This window comes from Bison bison, unplaced genomic scaffold, assembly GCF_000754665.1.
Source record: "Bison bison bison isolate TAMUID 2011002044 unplaced genomic scaffold, Bison_UMD1.0 scf7180017864326, whole genome shotgun sequence".
Classification (NCBI taxonomy): Eukaryota; Metazoa; Chordata; class Mammalia; order Artiodactyla; family Bovidae; genus Bison; species Bison bison.
This window is the reverse complement of record NW_011494898.1, coordinates 432892-454632: the sequence shown is the minus strand read 5'-3', so window position 1 is coordinate 454632 and position 21741 is coordinate 432892. Positions and strand designations below refer to the sequence as shown.

General features: G+C 42.7%; 1 protein-coding gene across 1 annotated transcript in view; it reads right to left on the bottom strand.

Moving 5' to 3' along the window:
• MTAP (methylthioadenosine phosphorylase) overlaps nucleotides 1-21741 on the bottom strand; it is a 46386-nt gene that overhangs the window by 18232 nt on the left and 6413 nt on the right. The window contains exons 2-4 of the mRNA XM_010853313.1: nucleotides 12508-12594; nucleotides 11298-11356; nucleotides 7549-7716 (exon numbers count right to left, since the gene is read on the bottom strand). Of these exons, the coding sequence (XP_010851615.1) occupies nucleotides 7549-7716; nucleotides 11298-11356; nucleotides 12508-12594 (314 nt within the window). The remainder of the gene's footprint in view (nucleotides 1-7548; nucleotides 7717-11297; nucleotides 11357-12507; nucleotides 12595-21741) is intronic.

Sequence of the window (21741 nt, the reverse complement as noted above, 5' to 3'; positions counted from 1 at the left end):
TAAGGTCTATCCAGTCTGTCTCAGGAGAACCCCTAATTGAAAAACACATCCTTTGGTGCAGTTACTCATAAGATTACAAACTGCAAAAGGGGGAAGGCTGGTTGGAAAGGCGTGTGTCCTAAAACTTCAGTTATGTGGCAGACTGCCTTTTATGATTCTAACCATCTCTACCAGTAATACATACATGTATGTTAATTACCCAGGACCTAACAGCATCGCATAGATGGGAACAACTCAGTATTCCGCCCCCCCTTCATAAATATCCAGAAATAACTTCATTTCCAAAGACCAGAGATGACCAAATAATAAACATTAATGCTTCACTGGGGAAAGGAACATGAGCAAGGATGCAAAGTACAAAAGCAGTGAAGAAGCCACCACAAAGGTGACGGGACAGTTTTCAGTTTATGTCAAAGATTTTACCATCAGTGACAAAAGGAACGAGGAAAAATTACATCAAATTACAGTAACAAATTTCAGGGCAAGCCCTCCCAGAGGCAACAGATGTTTGGGCTTGGTTTCCAGCTCTCTTGTGACTGTGTCTTTCTTTCTATTTCCAGGGAGTAGTAATGGAAACCAGGGAGTCGAGCTGAGAGAAGCAAAAATGTTAAGAAACATTAATAACCCAGATGAGGACAGTGGTGATGGACAACAGGGTGGATTCAGGGCACATACGGGCACGACTTGGGAGACCAACTGCACACAGGGGTGACAGATCCTCAGCAGTGACCACGGTGGATGGCAGTGCCATGGTATTACCAACGCAGCAACTTACCAAGCGGAGAGGAGGGAGCTCAGGATAGGGGGAGGTGTGGCTTAGAAGACAACCAAGGGGGATAATTCAGTCTTTTTAAAAACAGCTTTTTATTGGAGTATAGTTGCTTTACCATGCTGTGTTAGTTTCTGCTGTACAGTGAAGTGCTGAGTTATACATAACATGCCCTCTTTTTTGGACTTCCTTCCCATTCAGGTTGCCACAGAGGACTGAGTTAAGAGCTACCAGCGCTGTACAGCAGGTTCTCATTAGTTACCTGGTTTACACAGAGTAGTGAATATATGTCAGTCCCAACTTCCCAGTTCATCCCACTTCTCCTTTCCCACCTTGGTGTCCATACCTTTTCTCTCTGTGTCTATTTCTGCTTTGTAAATAGGTTCATCTGTACCAATTTCTAGAGTCCATATATGTATTAATATACAATATTATACACTTGATCTGATAACATACACATGAATTACAAAGTGTGAGATGTCTCTGGGACCTTGTCCTGTATCTGGGAGCCAGTGTGGATCTCAAGGGGGAGGACAGATCTGGGAAGTCCACAGATCAGGAGTGGCTGAGGTCAGTCTTTGGCGATGAACTCAAATTCAGATCCCATAGGCCCCACTTATTAGCAAATGACCAGTATTTCTAAGCTTAAGTAACGTCAATTTAAACTGAAGAAGTGATCCTTTTATGCAGTGGTGGTTTAGTTGCTAAGTCATGTCTGACTCTTGCGACCCCATGGACTGTAGCCCACCAGGCTCCTCTGTCCATGGGATTTTCCAGGCAAGAATACTGGAGTGGATTGCCATTTCCTTCTCCAGGGGATCTTCCCGACCCAGGAATCGAACCCAGGTCTCCTGCATTGCAGGCAGATTCTTTATCGACTGAGCTATAAACAGGGTTAATTGATTTGTGGCACTTGGTGGGAACTCAAACACTGGGAGCTTATTAGCATTTTTAAACAAGAGTAAGGATAGAAGGTGAGAAGGTAGGTTGCAGAACAAGGAAAGGAGTTAACCTCACACAGGGAATAAAGGCCCCCACTTCAAGGACAATAGCATGATGACAAACAGGGATGCAAGTAACTGGTGAAAGGGAGGGTGAAGGAAGATGACGTGTTTGTGCCTAATAACATCTGTTTTCTTGTAAAGAGGCAACCGTCTCAACCAAGAGCGAAGGATATGAGCAGGAAGCTGTGAGAGAACAGAAAGGTTTTAAAATAACTGCTGACAGGAATGGGAGCAAAGGTTTGCTGTATAATTCTTTATCATAAACCTCCATTTCTATTGGTGAGAACCCACCCCTGCCCAAGAGGCGGAAGGACTCATGAACTGACATCAGTACACATCTTAACCTCCCCAGGCTGACCTCCCAAGGGTGGGGAGGAAGAACTTTGCACTGTGACACCGTCGGGGAAGCCCAAGGCTGGGCTGTGTCTTTGGGAGAGGGAAATAAACTGACATAATCCCTTACCACTGTTACAGCGGGACTTTCCTGATGAGTAAGTCTGCATCACCAGCCAACGCTTGTCCCAACCCCCAACCTCTCCTGACTCTAGCGAGAAAAGAATTCTCTTAAGAGGGTGGACATCAGAACTCTTAGGAATCAATCCAGCACCCTCACTTAGCAGATGAGGACACTAAGTGACACAGGAATTTGGGGGCAGAGCCAGGAAACAATTTTGGATGTCCTCACTTCCAAGCCAGGACTTCTACCGCATTCTTTTAATAGAACCTAACCGGGGGCTGCAGGCCAGTGTGTTAACAGCGTTTTGCAAAAAACACCTGGCATTAGGAATTACTTCCTGCCTTTTTTTAATCTTAATTTTTTGGTCATACTTTTCTCATTATTAAAAAAACAAACAAAAAAACACCCCTTAAGAGGCCACTATTAAAAAGACAGAATCTTATTCTTACCCTTATGGATGTTACCCAGCCTCACCTTGAGATATTTCTGGTAGAAACAGAAGCAATTTAAGAGATCCAACTAGTTTGCATTTTTTTAAAACCTAATATAATGTGGGCATCTTTCCAAACACTCTTCAGAGCCAGTTGTTCCTTTAATAAATGTGTAAGTTGAATTCCCTTCAATGATAATAATCAGGATTGATGGTGAAGAGGAGAAAGGTCATTTGTGGAAACTTCTAGAATCCCCTGCCCATGTGCGTCTTCCATGGCATGGACAGTTACTAGTTTGGAGTGAAAGGCCATATAATCAGCTCACCCCCCACCCCAAAGACAAATGAATTTGTGGAAGTACCTAACTGGTCCACAATGGCAGGGATGGGCAACAGAAGGAAAACAGGAAGAGACAACAAAATGCCTCATGCTTTGAAAACAGCAGCTAGTGGGGAAACAGCGTTGCTTGCTCTGTAATGGCAAAAATCTCATCAGAGATCAGCTCTACACTCCATTTATAACGTATCATTAAAGTCAGGCTTTAAAAGTGGGGTAGGATGTGAGGGATGGTTATGTCTTTACCTGCAAGGCTGAAAAGCAAAAACGAAACAAAAGCCAAGTAAATGCATAGTCATGCCTCTAAATTTCTAAGTCTCATCTCAGAATTTGGTTAGTCTTATATGGAGCCATCACCAAACCTCAGGCAGGGAGGACCCAGTTCTATAGAACAAGTATCACTGATCCTGCTGGGCTCAAAGGAGGGGAGCACTTCTATCAGCAGGAAGGGAGGGAAGCAGAACCAATGAACAAACAAAGCCAGCTGACTGTCCCAACTGCTTGCTGGGTGGTGGCAAATAGACATGGGAGAGCACCAGACCATAAGGATGCAGGCAGGTATAAAGCACAACAGAGAAACAATTTGAAAAGCCTAGTGAAAACCTGAGAGTAGCTGAGCTCTTAGACTGCTGTCTCAGTTTCCTGAGCAAAGCCAGATTCTGGGGAGGGGAATGGACTAGGATTTTCTATGAAATCTTTTCTCTCCCTCGCTCAGAGAGTCCTGCTTCCCCAGCAGTGATACTGTGAGAACCAGGTGTGCCCTGCTCAGGCACAAACTTGTACCACAGAAGTACCCCAGATTATGAACCTTGGGAGCGTGTCGCTTATAAGATCCTTTTAAAGTAGAAATAGCCTCACAGCTTTCTCTTAAGACAGATGAAAGGTCAGCCACATTCTGTCCACAGTTCATACGGACTGTTAAATGATGGTCAAGAAGCAAAACAAGCCCCATGCTTAACCATGTTTTATCCTGAATTGCCAAATGACTCATGACTCTGTTAGTGGAGGCCTCCACCAGGCAGAAGAAAGGGATTAACCAAACCAGTGCATCAGGAGGCCCAAGGCGCTGAGGACATTTACTGTGGGTGGGCCTCTTACAGGTCCCTGGAATGAGTTACTATTTTTGGTTTGTGAAGAATATTGCACATGTGAGCCAGGATGAGGGAAGAGTCACTGGGAAACCTGTCACTGTGTAACAGACATGGGAAAATGACAAAAGGACTCCTTCTTTCAGCTTTAAGTGCTAGATCCATGTCCGTTTTCCTTTATGCAGCAGCCCTAATCACAAATGAATAATTACTTTCACTTTGCATGTTAGCAAAGGTTATTTCCTTCCATGTCTGAGAAACAGAAGGACTAAGAGGACACACCCCAAAATACTGCAACCACTCCTCTCCCCACCTGTCTGTTGTTCTGATTTCTCCAGGTCAGCCACACCCAGGATTCCCCTTTTCTCATGCCCAGGCTTTCAAGTTTTCACAGGCTGGAAGGTAGCATGAGCAATCCCAATGATTTTTAGAAGAGAATGATCTTATTTTCTTAAAAGAGCCTTCAGCCTGTCAGATACCTTTCAAGGATATTTTTCATTTTTAGCTTATAAAAATCTGATGATTTTAAAAAGCAACCATAAAAATCAAAGCTGCCTGTCATTCTTAAATGTTAATGACCTCTAAGGTATGCACAGCATAGGTGAGAGGCCAGGTTGATGTCTTTTTTCCCTATGCTAAGCACCAAGGGCAGAGAAAGCAAGAGGTTCCAGTTCTGTCATCTATTAAAAAAAGAATAGCCACACTCTTCCCTTTTGATTCTTTATCATGAATGTATGTCCGAGATTAAAACAATCCTTCTAGCCTTTGAAGACACTTTAGGACGAGGACATTGTTTCTTAGATGATGTGCTGGCAAAGTTATAGCAGTAGGCAAATATGTGTTTCCAGATCAGTCCCTGGAGAAGAACCCATGGATCGTTCAAGGAAAAGGAGCTTAAGTGATAGAATTCAACTTGTAATTCCAAAGAGAGGACGAAAGCCCACATGGGTAAAATGATCTGCCTGAGGCCAAACAGAGCCAGGATGAATCCTTCTAGTCCAGGGCTCCTGCCCCCACAGCGCTAATCCACTGTGCAGCTTGGCAGGATGTTGCAATTCTACTCAACATGTTGAGGCTGTGGTTATAGCTGTGGGCACTCAGTCTACAAACAGCACAGCCTCCAGCTCACTGTTCCTCCCTGATGACAGGAGTAAGTGGAGGTGCCTGCCTCAACACACCAGGATTTACTCCGTTAAAGTAATAAAGTACTATCAGTAAAACACATATAGGCCATTTCCACAAGGTAAAAAGTTCTGATTCTCCTATCCTATAAGACATTCTCAAGCCTGGTTAATAGAAACCACACAGCTCAGCCAGCAGCAGTAATACTTTCAAGATGCTCTCCAAGAGCAATATAATGCAAGTCACATATGTAATTTAAAATTTTCTAGCAGTCACATTAAAAAAGTATAAGAGAAATAGGTAAAATTTATATCTTCTGTAACTTAATATATAAAAAGTGTTACTGTTATATAATCAATATAAAATTTGAGATTGCATTCTAAATGATTCTTAGGGGATTCTTCCTTTTAACAGATCTTTTCTTCTGTCTTTACCAAGTGATGTTAACTAGTAGACATACTCCAGCCCAGACTCACAGTAAAGGTGTTTATGGGCAGGTAACACAAACTAGATTCCATTAAAGGCACTCTCCAAGTCGAGAGTAAGGAGGCAGGTTAATGGACATGGTACACAGAAGCAGATACCAGAAGACTTTAAGGTCACACAGCTAAGTGCCAAGGCAGGAAGAAACCAGGTCTGATGGCAACACTCTTTCTATCCTCTTTGTGTCCCAAATGCTCTCATGGGAGCCAGTATGTGAAACACCTGCATTTACTACATGAGAAAAAGGTCTGGGAAATACAACAGTGTATAGTTACACCACTTAAGTAACAAATTAATCCCAGGCTTAGTAACCAAGCCAAACTTTTCTTTCCAGTATCATATATAATACTTTATAAATCCGCATCATTCTAGAGCCTTGTGTATTGCATTATTAAAAAACCACATTACACCCATTTTCTTAAGTCATTACCCCCAAACACTCGTCTTTGACAGCCATAGAGATTTTTATCAAGATACCCCCTAAACACAGACTCCAGCCTCCCTCTCCCTTCGAACAATCATGTTCACGCAATCACTCAGGAACTACTGACTGAACAACCACAGGCCAGGTATTGTGGTGGGTGTTGGGCATAAAGTGGCAAACAGGAGATACGGGGTCTGTAACCTTCACAGTTTACATTCTAGAGGGCAAACTGTAAAACACGTAGTGTCAGATGCATAAAAATGACTGGAAAAAATCAAAGGGGCAGGTAATGATTTTACTCTGTCCTCACACTGAACCACATGAAACTGCTGGGATTCAGCCATTAACTTACAGAACAAACAGTTGCATTTGGTTCAAGCTAGGAGCTTCATTTTTCATCAGGAAACATTTGAGAATGTTCCTGATGGACTAGGGATCATTTTAAATCCGTGAAAACAGAAGACACAGAATAGGACTGAATAAACTTTCCTCCTCCTGTAACAGATGTGGTAGGAGAGGCATTGGGTATAGCGAGCAGGAAGAGCAGGAAAGACTGAGGTGACGGTCTGGGTGACTGGGTGGGGGACTCCGATAGGAGCTACCGGGTGGTTTATCCTCTGTGGTACTTCTCCCCATCTCAAGTAGCAGAGTGCAGTTACCCATCTCCATCGAGTGCATTCCAGTAGGTGGTTACTCCCACCAGGAATGGGAGGTGAAGGCAGTATGTGGATGGGATCCCTAGGAGACCATCCACTCTCTCTCGTCATTTCTTCTCCTACTTCTAAATGCAAAGCCCAGGATCTCGGCAGTCCATCCTCGTTTAATATTTTAGTAAAGGAACATTATATATTCCTTGTGCAATTCAGTAACAAAAAAATCCCCTAGTTCATGAACAAACTATTGATCTTAACATCAGAAAAAGACAACCAGACATTACATGCCTCCTGATATGACACAGAAAGATTCTTGCCAAGAATTCAAACCTGGTTCTGATCAGGCCTCCAGAATTAAGCACTGTTTTAGAAGGTAAATGCATGGGACAGAGGAACACACTAAATGACACTTGAGGATGCAATCAGTAAGATCTAGCATGTGGGGAAGACTAAAGGACAAAAAAACAGAAAAACAGGCTTCTTTGGATCTTCATTTGAACAAATCAACTATAAAAAAGTTTGTGAGACAACAGGGAAAAAAATATTGCCTAGATACCTAATTCTAAAGAAACACGAAGTAATTTGTTTTTCAAAGAATTCTTATCTTTAAAAGTTACAAACTGATAAATGTTGAAGCTGGGAATTAGGAACTTGAGAGTTCACGAGGATTATTCTGTTTTGTTTCTGTAGGCCTGTGCCACCTCTCCCCCAGGTCCCCACACTATCCCCCGGGGCTAGGAATACCTTATAGGAGCCCGAAGCATCTTAGGTGACTGCTCACCTGTCAATGAACTGATCAATAATGATGATGTCACCAGGCTGAATCTCTTCCTTCAAGGAACCGCAAGCTGTGGTCACTATGACATGTGTGCAGCCCTCCTCCTTCAGAGCCCAGATGTTCGCCTGATAGTTGACTTTCGAAGGCATGATGGTGTGCTGCCTCCCATGCCTAAGGAAGGAGAGTAGACACAGGAGAGGAGTGAGCAGGGCATTTTCACACTCCTGGAAAAGAAAACTCATTTCCAGCAGTGCCTTCCAGCCCTTTTCACCAAAGTGCTTTCCTTGGCAGAGGAAGAACGCAAACAGGTCAGGCAATTACCGGCCAACTTTAAACTATCTGGTTTTAAAGTGTGGACTCACTTTACTCTCCATATTGACTTTCCTATTGAGAGTAGGTAACAGCTAACTTAGAATTCACTCCCCGGGAAGACATGCCATATCTATCCTGTGGGGTACCAATACCCCAGAATCCGAGGCATCTGGTCTCCCCTAAGCCACAACACAGAAAACAAGAGGTGCCAATGAAGAAACACACAGAAATAGAAACTCCAGTTTAATCTATTCTTTTCTGCCTGATCACCCAAATAAATTTAAATTTTGAAACATTTAAAATACCAGATTTCCCAGTTGTTTGACATCAGCAGGTATGGTCCAGGAAGGGGTCACCTCACACACCACCACTGTTATGGGCTGAATTATGTCCCCTCCAAATTCTTAGACTGTATTTGGAGACAGGCTGTTTAATGAGGTAATTAAGTTAAAAAGAGGTCATTAGGGTGGGTCCTAATCCAACACAAATGGTGTTCTTATAAAAGGAAATCTGGACAGACACACACAGAGAAGAACATGTGAAGATTCCTGGAGAAGACAGTCCTCTACAAGCAAAGAGAGGGCCCTGGAATAAAGCCTTCCCTCCTAACCTCAGAAGGAACCAATCCTGATGATCCCTTGGTCTCGGACCTCTGGCCTCCAGAACTGTAAGGAACAAATTCCCATTTCACTCAGCCTGTGGCTTCTTATTGTGGCAGCCCCAGGAAACTTCATACAGCCACTAATGATTTCCTGTCACACTTCACACAAAATCCAAACACCTTACCATGGCCCTCAGGTCATCTGGGCCCAGCCCACAAATGGCCGCTTCAGCCCTCGCCTTTCTCCTGCCCCGCCTGCTTGGCCTTGCTGGCCTGGCTGCTCAGCTGTACTCATGGCTGCTCAGGCTTGGCCCCCACGTCACCTCCCCAGAGGCGTGCTTTCCATGACCACGGCATCTACAACACATCACTACCCGTAACCTTATTTTTCTTCCTGGCACCTACTGGCCACTCAGACTATATATTTCCTTCTCAACACCCATCTTCCCACTAGCATCAGTGCTGAGAGGGTGAGCTCCTTATCTGTATTCTCTGCTGGTACCTAGAACTGGACTTGCCATGAGTAGTTCATTCATTGGACAAAAAACAGTACTCACACACACATTCTTTCCCCACTCTCTCTCTCTCACATCCACCCACACCCACCCACCCAGTGTGGGTGTGCCAGTGTTTCCAGTGCCACCCACCCAGTGTTTCCAGTGTGCCAGGAAACAGCCAGTGAAGGGAACCCAATTTCTAAAATTATTTTTTAGAAATTCACACCTTGTATATTTACAAGCAGTATTTCAGAGTTAAAATTATCCCGAGCTGCTTGAAAAACTACAGACATCACGGGTAATATTAGACTATAACAAGGCTAAGTCTCAGGAGACCAGTGGTCTTCACACATAATAACGAAATAAGCAGCCTCTCAAGAAAGTGACTGACACACAAAAATCTTACTGTGTACCATAATGATTTAAAGCTTGGGCTTTGAAGTAAAACTGCTTGGGTTTAAATCCTACCTCTGTCACTTACTAGCTGTGTGACCTCAAAGTCACTCAGCTCTCTCAGCCCCGATTTTTTTGGTGGGGGGGGGGGCGGGGATTTGTTAAAACAGATAATAAAAACCAGTACCACAGGGTTGTTAGTATCTCTTATATCATTCCATATTTATATTTTGAAATAAGTTTCTCTCTTCTGATCACTAACAACAGAATTAAGACTATCAAAATAATTTGTACGTTAACTGCAGATAAGCATAGCATATCAGGGTTTTTACCCCAAGGTCAAAAATGGCCTCTCAGTAGGTGGAAGTCCATGAATGCCCAGAAAGTACAGCCGCCCCTCCTTATCCACAGGAAATGCATTACAAGACCCCCTGTGGCTGCTATGCAGGTTTTTCCTACAACAGGTGGATACGCTGGATAAAGAGTGATTCCTGGTCCAAGCAGATGGAGCAGGATGGCACAGAAATGAAAACTTATGAATTCTTTCTAGATTTTCCATTTAATATTTTTGGACCACAGCTGACTATGGGTAACTGAAATCTCCAATGAGAGTGGACTACTACTCTACATGCATTTTTCTAAGGCTGGTCTCCAAATCTCTGATTAGATTTTCAACAGAAGTTCAAACATCAAAAGGAGTTTTGAACCACTACACAGAGTGGTTCACAATTCGACACACTTCAGATCGGCTGGTAGGAGTATAAAACCTTCACCATGGGGCTACAACACCAACCACTTTCTCTTAAAAGTCTGGAAGAAATTAAGTGTTTCTCCAGCAATGACCACAGATTAACAACAAGGTTGCCTGAAACCAACCCTGTGTGACCATCTAAAACTAAAGTTTAGTTTCACTGGTTTCAGCAAAGCCACTTCTGTTTCAAGTGTGGCACAGACCTTAGAGTGGGCTTCATTTTCATGCTCTGAATAATTCCTTCCTTCTCGACTGTGGATGGACCTGAGATGCTTCTAACCAATAGAACACAGACACACAGGAGCTGGAAGTCACTCCCATGATCAAGCCCCTCCTTCCAGCATGCACCAGAGACCTCTCATTGGCTTTGCAGAAGCAAGTTATTGTCTCCTGAAATGGCCATGGGGAGGGCCACAGTGCAGGGAACACGGACAGCCTCTAGGAGTGACAGCCTCAGTCCTTCAACCCCGAGGAACTTAGTTCTGCCGATTACTATGTGAGCTTGAACATGGACCCAGAGCTCCGGATAAAAACAAGCACTTAAATATACCCATGTGACCTTGTGTGACCCTGAAGAAGACACAGATGAGCTGTGGCCACACTCTGGTTACTTGGAAACTGTGGGATAATGTATGCTGTTTTAGGCTGCTAAATCTGTGGTCATTTGTTATGCAGCAATAGAAAGCTAATATATGCAGTCTCACTAATTTCTAACCGTGAAAAATGACTTGTTCCTTTCTTTACGGAAGCACATGAGCCTTGTCCAGGGAACAAGGGTATAGACACCATAGAGAACTCAACTTCAGGGACCTGAAACCCTCTCCCAAAGATCCAGAACTATTATTAAACAAAAGGTCACGAATAAAACAGTTTTTCTTGATCTTGATAAAAGACAAAAAAGAACAGAAGAAAACATTGCTTCTTGCTGCTAGAACTGAAAGCAGAGCTTCAAGTTTAGTCAAATCATCACATCAGTTGTTAGATTCTTCTAAGCATTTTCCCAACCTAAGTGTGTATGGGTAAGATCTTTAATCTTCTAAGTCAGTAAAACCTACCCCCAAACCATAAGCAATAAAGAGGACTCAGATGTTATGGCTCCACCAACACATTAAAAACTCATACCTGCACCAATACTCTTTTCAGAATTTAAGTTAAACTGTCCTTTAGTAGTAACATTCAAAAGATTGAAATACCTTACCTTGCAAGGAGGACGCAATCAACATTCTTTATCTTCCCCAAAACTAAGGCATCAGAAGGCTGCACATAATGAAAAATGGTTACAAGTCAGTGATTTGAAAATACATAAAGCAACCAAAAAAAGCTGCCCTTTCAATTGCTCACCTACAGGATTCATAGAAACTTGAGGTCTGAAGATATATTTTAAAGACATAAAAGAGTCTAGATTTGATGGTTCAACTTAATCACTCAGTACTTACTGAGCCCTCTCTACTAGCACAGAGACATGTAAGACTTAGAAGGGTGCGTGGGTAGGTACCCTTTAGTAAGATCTATTTGTAGCAAGCACCCCTGGGGACTCTGATGCCAGACTGATCATACACAGATGTGTCAAGGGTTTTTGGCAGATTCAAGAACAGGTGTGTGAGAGTGAAATGCAAAAGGAGTAGGAGGCCACACTCAGGCAATTTATGAGCTCAGCACTGGGAGCATTCACTGTGTTAACTAGGTTTCAGATAAAGGTCTGAGAACCTAGGAGGTGAAGAAAACATGTCAGCGAGTTGACAGCAGGACTTGGGAGGATGAGAGATCAAATCTAAGGACCTGGCTGAAAAGAGGGATTTGGGTTGGGACTGCCGGGTGCAGGGATCTTTGTAGGAGGATCAGAGGAACCACAGGTTTGGAAGTACCCCCATGGAATTAGGAGAAGACAGACACCCTCCCCCTGGCTGGATGACGCATGGTCTGGGAAAACTAAACAGCCTCCTTTTAATAGACAAGGAGGAATGTTTTACTTCCAATTCTGTTCCGCAGTTGTGTTCTCAGTCCCCCCCAAAATCTCCTCTTGAGCCAGGGTTTACTAAGAAAAGACCATTTGATATTTCCTCCCATTTGTTAAAGACTGTGGCATGACCAACAGGCCCCAAATTAGAAGCTGATTTGAATGCATTGATCTAGAGGGTACAGTTCCTGTGTTTGAAATGAGCATCTGGCTTCTAGGGATATAATTAAGAAATTTTTTGTACGTATTTAAAAGCTATGTTCTTGGTAGTCAAGTACAAGGCATCCTTAGGGACACCGTCTCAGTTGGCAGAACTCCTGGCCCCTCTGTGCCTGGGGCAGGCAGCCCTGTGCTGCCAAGACAAAAGCAATTAAAATTTTTTTTTGTAACTTAAAAAAATCAAGCTAGCAAGGAAAAAGAAAAAAGCTAGTATGTCTCCATAAATGGATACCTTGCCAAATGGAGTATCCACATATTTTTCGGTTCTTCCTTCTAAGATTTCTGGATCATCCAGGCCTGTTCCACCAATTATTCCAATCTAAAAGAGACAATAAAAAGATACCACATTTGATCATTTTTCAGTAGAAACAAATTCATCATTTTAAGCAAATTCATTTATCCATACTTATATGCTCTTCTCCATTCCTGCTAAGCCCTAAATTATTTTTAAAAATCTGAGCATTACTGAAAAGCAGTCATTTATTCAACAAGTATTCGAAAGCCTTCTGTATTTGAGAAATAACCAAAGCATGAGTCAGCTTTTTGGACTAAATCACATTTTTACTGACTATCTGAATAACAAATGAGCATAGAAAAGTACTTTAGTTTAAGTTATAAAACCAAACATAAAGATGAATAAATATGGTTGGAGAAAGTACTTTCTAACCAATTTTATTATCTTTATTGAATAAGTAATGGAATAAATGTTCAAAAGACAACTAGGATAGAAAATAGTTGGTATTTCCATTTGGTAAGGATTTCTCATTACCCCACTTGTAAAGAAATGAGAGATTTTCTTTCCTATGCCACTAAAATCAGAGCTGTAAGGGATCACAGAGGAATACAGAAATTTAAATTTAGCCTCATGTATATTTATGAAATTCAACTATCATTCATACATATGTAAATAAAAGTAATTCGAAGGCCATAGTCCTAAATTAATTTTAAGTGTTATATTACATTTTCCAGAGATTAACTTTATTGTGCTTATCCTCAGGGATTAATTTGAATTAAAAAAACCTGACATTACCCTCTAGAGTTAATCTAATTTGATGATTAAGACACATGAACAAAAACAATTACAAAGATAACTGATTAACTGTAAACTAAAAATTAAATAGCTAAAATCATTAGCAAGCCTTCCCTGGGCTGATACTTCCTAAAGGAAAAATATTAAATTGTCAGCAATAAGCTACAGAGATGACTCATGACTAGAAACCTAATGAAAAGTCACCTGAGCATTTTTTTTTCAATGAATAGCTTTAAATCTATTGTCACCTGAGTAAAATTTCTATTCAACGAAAGAAAGTAGCTCCTTGAGAAAAAAATTTTCCAAGTTAAGAATTAACTGAATATCTAAATAATTTTCAGATAGGGTTACACAAGTTGAATTATACTAATATGTGGGAAAGCATTTACCCTACTAGTTCTAGTCCCTAGAAAAAGACATCAGCACGGTAAGAAAAAGCACAATTGAGTAAGATTTTTACAAAGAACTTTAAAATTTTTACAAAATCAGGTTATATGACAGCACTTTGAAAGCATTCCCAATCAGGTGGCTAAACCAGTTTTTGAGGTTGCTGCCACCTTGTGGCACATTGTTGAAACCACAACAGCTTAAATACTGTATAGCAATTCAACATTTTCTGCTTTGTTAATCATAGGTGAAGACTAACCAGTACAGTATTGCAGCTTTCAAATCAATGGAAGTGTTCATTCACTTAAGTCAGTGGGTTTAAGTCATTCTAGTTCAGTAGAAAATTTTAAAATCACACTGTTTTATGAAATCCTAATCCTTCCTCCAGTTGGCATCTCCATTTTATCATTTTATGTACTGCCAAAGCATCACAGATCATAGCTGGGATGGGTAGGGGATGTAATGAACTGTTCAGCCCATGTCATCACCTAGACCGCCAAATTCAGTTGATGACTCTGAAATCACTCTCAGCCTACTTTTGGGGATTCTACTACGGATGCAAACTTTGGGTGCTTTTTTTTTTTGGTTTCTTTTTAATTTTTAAAAAAATACTACCACTTTGACTTGACTGTTTCCTCGGGTCAAGACATCTCCCATTCTGGATTTAACAGTGGACTCACTCGTACATACAAAACAAACCTAACTTGGCTGTGAAACCACTCTCTGTTTAGGCAAGCTAGCCCAGGACTACAGCAGTGAATAAGAAATGCCAGTTGGGGTCTTGCTCAAGTTCAGTGCCCTGGAGCTCACCCTCAGCTGCCCTAAGCTTCAGCCCATACCACTCTGGCTGGATAGTGACCATGCACTAGGTAGCTATTAACTCAGCCCCGGTGGGCAAGATTTAGTTGCTGTTCGATTGCAAAGCTGTGTCCAAATATTTGCAACACCATGAACTACAGCATACCAGGCTCCTCTGTCCTCCACTGTCTCCTGGAATTTGCTCAGATTCATGCCCATTGACTTGATGATGCCATCCAACCGTCTCATCCTCTGCCACCCCTTTCTCCTCCTGCCCTCAATCTTTCCCAGCATCAAGGTGTTTTCCAACAAGTTGGCTCTTTGCATCAGGTGGCCAAAGTATTGGAGCGTCAGCATCAGTCCTTCCAGTGAATATTTAGTGTTGATTTCCTTTAGGATTGACTGGTTTGATATCCTTTCAGTCTAAGGGACTTTCAAGTCTTCTCCAGCATAATTTGAAAGCATCAATTCTTCGAAGCTTAGTCTTTTATGGACTGTCATATCTGTACATGACTACTGGAAAAGCTATAGCTTTGACTATAGAGACCTTTGTTGGCAAAGTGATATCTTTGCTTTTTAATACACTGTCTAGGTTGGTCATAGCTTTCCTTCCAAGGAGCAAACATCTTTTAATTTCATTTATTTAGTATTGGATGTGAAAACAAGAGCTGTTACAACTCAGAAAGGCCAGGATATGGTCTTTAGTACTAGAATTATCCGCAGGAGAGCCTGTCCAATCAAAATGGCTTCAGTGGTTTATGAAAACCCATTATCTTATAAGGGATACAGAACAAGTGTAGCAACTGAGCCAAACCAGGGAACTGAATCACTCACCTTTTTCTTGCTGCCTATGGAGGCCAGCAGTGAAAAGATGTGGCAAAGTCGCCACCTGTTGGTTCCACGGTAAAGTACAACTAAGGGATGAAACTCCTAAGCACCAGTGGCATAATTCTATCATTCCCAGTTCAGTTCAGTTCAGTCATGTCCTGTCCAACTATTTGCGACCCCATGCATGCGACCCCAAGACTGCAGCATGCCAGGCTTCCCTGTCCGTCACCAACTCCCGGAGCTTACTCAAACTCATGTTCATCAAGTCACTGAGGCCATCCAACCATCTCATCCTCTGTCGTCCCCTTCTCCTGCCTTCAACTTTTTCCAACATCAGGGTCTTTTCAAATGAGTTGGTTCTTCACATCAGGTGGCCAAAGTGTTGGAGTGTCAGCTTAAGCATTAGTCCTTCCAATGAATACTCAGAACTGATTTCCTTTAGTATTGACTGGTTGGATATCCTTGCAGTCCAAAGGACTCTTAAGAGTCTTCTCCAATACCACAGTTCAAAAGCATCAATTTTTCCGCATTCAGTATTCTTTATAGTCCAACTCTCACATCCAAACATGACTACTAAAAAAACCATGGCTTTGACTAGATGGACCTTTGTTGGTAAATGTCTCTTCTTTTTAATATGCTGTCTAGGTTGGTCATAACTTTCCTTCCAAGGAGTATGTGTCTTTTGATTTCATGGCTGCAGTCACCATCTGCAGTGATTTTGGAGCCCAAAAAATTAAAGTCTGCCACTGTTTCCCCATCTATTTACCATGAAGTGATGGGACCAGATACCATGATTTTGTTTTCTGAATGTTGAGCTTTAAGCCAACTTTTTCACTCTCCTCTTTCACTTTCATCAAGAGGCTCTTTAGTTCTTCTTCACTTTCTGCCATAAGGGTGGTGTCATCTGCATATCTGAGGTTATTGATATTTCTCCCGGCAGTCTTGATCCCAGCTTGGGCTTCATCCAGCCCGGCATTTCTCATGATGTACTCTGCTTATAAGTTAAATAAGCAGGGTGATGATATACAACCTTGACATAATCCCTTCCCGATTTGGAACCAGTCTGTTGTTTCACGTCCAGTTCTAACTGTTGCTTCTTGACCTGCATACAGATTTCTTAGGAGGAAGGTCAGGTGATCTGGTATTCCTGTCTCTTTCGGAATTTTCCAGTTTGTTGTGATCCACACAGTCAAAGACTTTGGCATAGTCAATAAAGCAGAAATAGATGTTTTTCTGGAACTCTCTTGCTTTTTCAAAGACACAGGGGATGTTGGCAATCTTATCTCTGGTTCCTCTGCCTTTTCTAAATCCAACTTGAACATCTGGAAGTTCATAGTTCACATACTGCTGAAGCCTGGCTTGGAGAATTTTTAATATTACTTTGCTAGCATGTGAGATGAGTGCAATTGTGCAGTAGTTTGAGCATTCTTTGGCATTGCCTTTCTTTGGGATTGGAATGAAAACTGACTTTTTCCTGTCCTGTGGCCACTGCTGAGTTTTCCAAATTTGCTAGCATATTGAGTGCAGCACTTTCACAGCATCATCTTTGAGGATTTGAAATAGCTCAACTGGAATTCCATCACCTCCACTAGCTTTGTTCGCAGTGATGCTTCCTAAGGCCTACTTGACTTCACATTCCAGGATGTCTGGCTCTAGGTGAGTGATCACACCATCATGGTTATCTGGGTCATGAAGATCTTTTTCTACAGTTCTTCTGTGTATTCTTGCCACCTCTTAATCTCTTCTGTTAGGTCCATACCATTTCTGTCCTTTACTGTGCTCATCTTTGCATGAAATGTTCCCTTAGTTATCTCTCATTTTCTTGAAGAGATCTCTATCTTTCCCATTCTATTGTTTTTCTCTACTTATTTGCACTGATCCCTGAGGAAGACTTTCTTATCTCTCCTTGGTATTCTTCAGAACTCTGCATTCAAATGGGTGTATCCTTCCTTTTCTTCTTTGCCTTTTGCTTCTTTTCTCAGCTATTTGTAAGGCCTTGTCAGACAACCATTTTGCCTTTTTGCATTTCTTTTTTTTGTGGATGGTCTTGATCACTGCCTCCTGTATAATGTCACAAACCTCCATCCATAGTTCTTCAGGCACGTCTGTCTATCAGATCTAATCCCCTGAATCTATTTGTCACTTCCCTATAATCCCTATAATCATAAGGGATTTGATTTAGGTCATACCTGCATAGTCTAGTAATTTTCCCTACTTTCTTCAATTTCAGTCTGAATTTGCAATAAGGAGTTCATGATCTGAGCCACAGTCAGCTCCTGGTCTTGTGTTTTGCTGACTGTATAGAGCTTCTCCATCTTTGGCTGCAAAGAATATAATCAACCTGATTTCAGTATTGACAATCTGGTGATGTCCACGTGTAGAGTCTTCTCTTGTGTTGTTGGAAGAGGGTGTTTGTCATTCCCCTCCAGTCTCTAAATTCAAATGGTCAACACAGTATCTGCCTTGATAAAGGAGCTGTGTCTTCTTATTTACACATCATAGGCACTGTGCTAAGTGCTTCAGTGGCCTTACTTCATTTACTTTCCACGGTCATCCTGTAAAATAGGCTCTATAGTGTTAATACCCATTTTACCAAAGAGCAAACAGAAACACAAAAATTAAGAAATTTTTTTCAAAGAGCAAAGCTGGGATAGGAACCCAGGTTTTCATACTCAACCACTATGATGTATTACCTCCCAATATACCCTGGAATCCATAATAACACCCTACCCTATTAGAACCAATGCAACGAACACGAACTTGAGCAAACTCTGGGAGATAGTAAGGGCCAGGGAGGCCTGGTGTACTGCAGTCCATGGGGTCGCAAAGAGTTGGACATGACTGCGACTGAACAACAGCAACAATTAGAAACCTGTCTTCATGTTAGGAAGAAACTGATGCTCGGTTCAAGTTCTGGACTACAGTCACAGAAGCATGGAAATGCAACTCTGGGCGCCTGAGTGAACCACCTCAGAACGGAGGGGGCAGTCCATCCACGACCTCATGCATATTTATCAGGTCTTCAAGGTATGGCATGCATCCAAGCAACCCTAGAATGCTCAGGAGAAGCGTTCAAGGTCTGAGATGGAATTTCTGTGCCAGTTCTGCCCAGCCAGGATTTCTTCACTACACAAGATAAAGTTCGGAAATAAGAATCCCCTGGTCATTTAAGGCCACTGCTAGATTTTAAAATTAAGTTGATTCTGCCCACATTTTTTTTTTCCACTTGCAGTCCAAGTCAGACTCTTCAAAAACAAGAGAGGGCTTCACTTCTTCTGAGACTGTGAAAGCATTCTATCTAAATGCTGGCTTAGCTGGCAAGAATGGTTATTTCCAATGATGCCAGAAGGGTTCATGCTAACCCCTACTCTGTGTGCAACTCTACTGGCAACTGATTTCACATACCTCACTTGCTTTCAACAACCACTCACCATCACTTTGAAGCCTGGAAATATTACATGGAGGAAGCTAGAACTCCATGAAGGCACTCTCAAAAATACCATAACCCTAAGCAGGTGAGACTAGCCCCTGCCAGGGAGATGGGCTGCCTCTGAGTTCGTCAAGCCCATGATGAGGAAAGAGCCAAAGCTCCAGCTGGCGGCAACCCCTGCTCTGAGCACTGCAGTCCTTCAGCTTTGGTCACCACTGACAGGTCTGAAAGTACAGCAGGCAAAAGTCCTCCTCTTAATGGGCTGACCTCGCTGTGAGGCCTTCTAGCCAGAGTCTTGCAAAATCTTGGAAGGTCAGCTGTATGGGGAGCGTGGCCAAATGTCTCAGTCTGGGAGCGTGGCCAAATGTCTCAGTCTGGGAGCCTGTCCAGAACATGCAATATGGTCCATGGTGAGAGCCAGCTGCTCCATCTCTGACAAGAGGCCCTTCTCTGTAAGCCACCCTAGTAGGTGATGGTTATGGATGCCATTGTGTTTTACAGATCCACATGTTGAAGTTCTAACTCCTAACCCCTCAGAATTTGACTATTTAAAAAATTTCTGAAGTACAGTTATGCTACAATATTTGTTTCAGGTGTATAGCATTGTTGCTGTCCAGTCGCTAAGTCATGCCTGACTCTTTGCCACCTCACGGACTCCAGCACTCCAGGCTTTCCTGTCCTTCACTATTGCCTGAAGTTTACTCAGATTCATGTCCATCGAGTTGGTGAAGCTATCTAACCATCTCTTCTTCTGCTGCCTCCCTCTCCTTTTGTGTTCAGGCTTTTCTAGCATCAGGGTCTTTCCCAATGAGTTGGCTGTTCACATCAGGTGACCAAAGTGTTGGAGTTCCAGCTAAGTGATTCAATTTTTGTAATGATACGTGGGCGGCTGCAACAGCGCACAAGCGTGGCTGAGAGGAGCTACCCCACGTCCGAGATCAGGGGCAGAAGCCGGGAGGACCCCATGCCCAAGGGGTGGCAGCCAAGAGGAGCTACCCCACGTCCAAGGTCAGGGGCGGCGGCTGAGAGTGCCAGGCTGCGACGGCACAGGAATGGCCAAAAGGAGCTATCCCACGTCCAAGCTCAGGGGTGGCGGCTGAGAGTGCCAGGCTACGACAGCCCCGGAGCAGCCGAGAGGAGCTACCTCCGGCCTGAGGCCAGGGGTGGCGGCCGGGAGGAGCAACCCCACATCCTAGGAGCGGTGGCTGCGCAGGTGCAGGAGTACCTAGAGGAGCTATTCCACATTCAAGGTCAGGAGGGGTGGCCGTGAGGAGCTACCCCTCGTCCAAGGTAAGGAGCAGCAGCTGTGCTTTGCTGGAGCAGCCATGAAGAGATACCCCACATCCAACGTAAGAGAAACCCAAGTAAGACGGTAGGTGTTGCAAGAGGGCATCAGAGGGCAGAAACACTGAAACTATAATAGACAGAATAGACAGAAAACTAGTCAATCTAATCACACTAGGACCACAGCCTTGTCTAACTCAATGAAACTAAGCCATGCCCTATGGGGCCACCCAAGACTGGTGGGTCATGGTGGAGAGGTCTGACAGAATGTGGTCCACTGGAGAAGGGAATGGCAAACCACTTCAGTATTCTTGCCTTGAGAACCCTATGAACAGTATGAAAAGGCAAAATGATAGGATACTAAAAAAGGAACTGCCCAGATCGGTAGGTGCCCAGTATGCTACTGGAAATCAGTGGAGAAATAACTCCAGAAAGAATGAAGGGATGGAGCCAAAGCAAAAAGAATACCCAGCTGTGGATGTGACTGGTGACAGAAGCAAGGTCTGATGCTGTAAAGGGCAATATTGCATAGGAACCTGGAATATTAGGTCCATGAAGCAAGGCAAATTGGAAGTGGTCATCCAGGAGATGGCAAGAATGAATGTCAACATTCTAGGAATCAGTGAACTAAAATGGACTGGAATGGGTGAATTTAACTCAGATGACCATTATATCTACTACTGCGGGCAGGAATCCCTTAGAAGAAATGGAGTAGCCACATGGTCAACAAAAGAGTCCGAAATGCAGTACTTGGATGCAATCTCAAAAACAACAGAATGATCTCTGTTTGTTTCCAAGGCAAACCATTCAATATCACGGTTATCCAAGTCTATGCCCTGACCAGTAACGCTAAAGAAGCTGAAGTTGAATGGTTCTATGAAGACCTATAAGACTTTTTAGAACTAACACCCAAAAAAGATGTCCTTTTCATTATAGGGGACTGGAATGCAAAAGTAGGAAGTCAAGAAACACCTGGAGTAACAGGCAAATTTGGCCTTGAAATACGGAATGAAGCAGGGCAAAGACAAATAGAGTTTTGCCAAGAGAATGCACTTGTCATAGCAAACACCCTCTTCCAACAACACAAGAGAAGACTCTACACATGGACATCACCAGATGGTCAACACCAAAATAAGACTGATTATATTCTTTGCAACCAAAGATGGAAAAGCTCTATACAGTCAGCAAAAACAAGACCGGGAGCTGACTGTGGCTCAGATCATGAACTCCTTATTGCCAAATTCAGACTTAAATTGAAGAAAGTAGGGAAAACCACTAGACCATTCAGGTATGACCTAAATCAAATCCCTTATGATTATACAGTGGAAGTGAGAAATAGATTTAAGGGACTAGATCTGATAGACAGAGTGCCTGATAAACTATGAACAGAGGTTGGTCACACTGTACAGGAGACAGGGATCAAGACCATCCCCATGGAAAAGAAATGCAAAAAAGCAAAATGGCTGTCTGGGGAGGCCTTACAAATAGCTGTGCAAAGAAGAGAAGCAAAAAGCAAAGGAAAAAAGGAAAGATATAAGCATCTGAATGCAGAGTTCCAAAGAATAGCAAGGAGAGATAAGAAAGCCTTCCTCAGCGATCAATGCAAAGAAATAGAGGAAAACAACAGAATGGGAAAGACTAGAGATCTCTTCAAGAAAATTAGAGATACCAAGGGAATATTTCATGCAAAGATGGGCTCGATAAAGGAC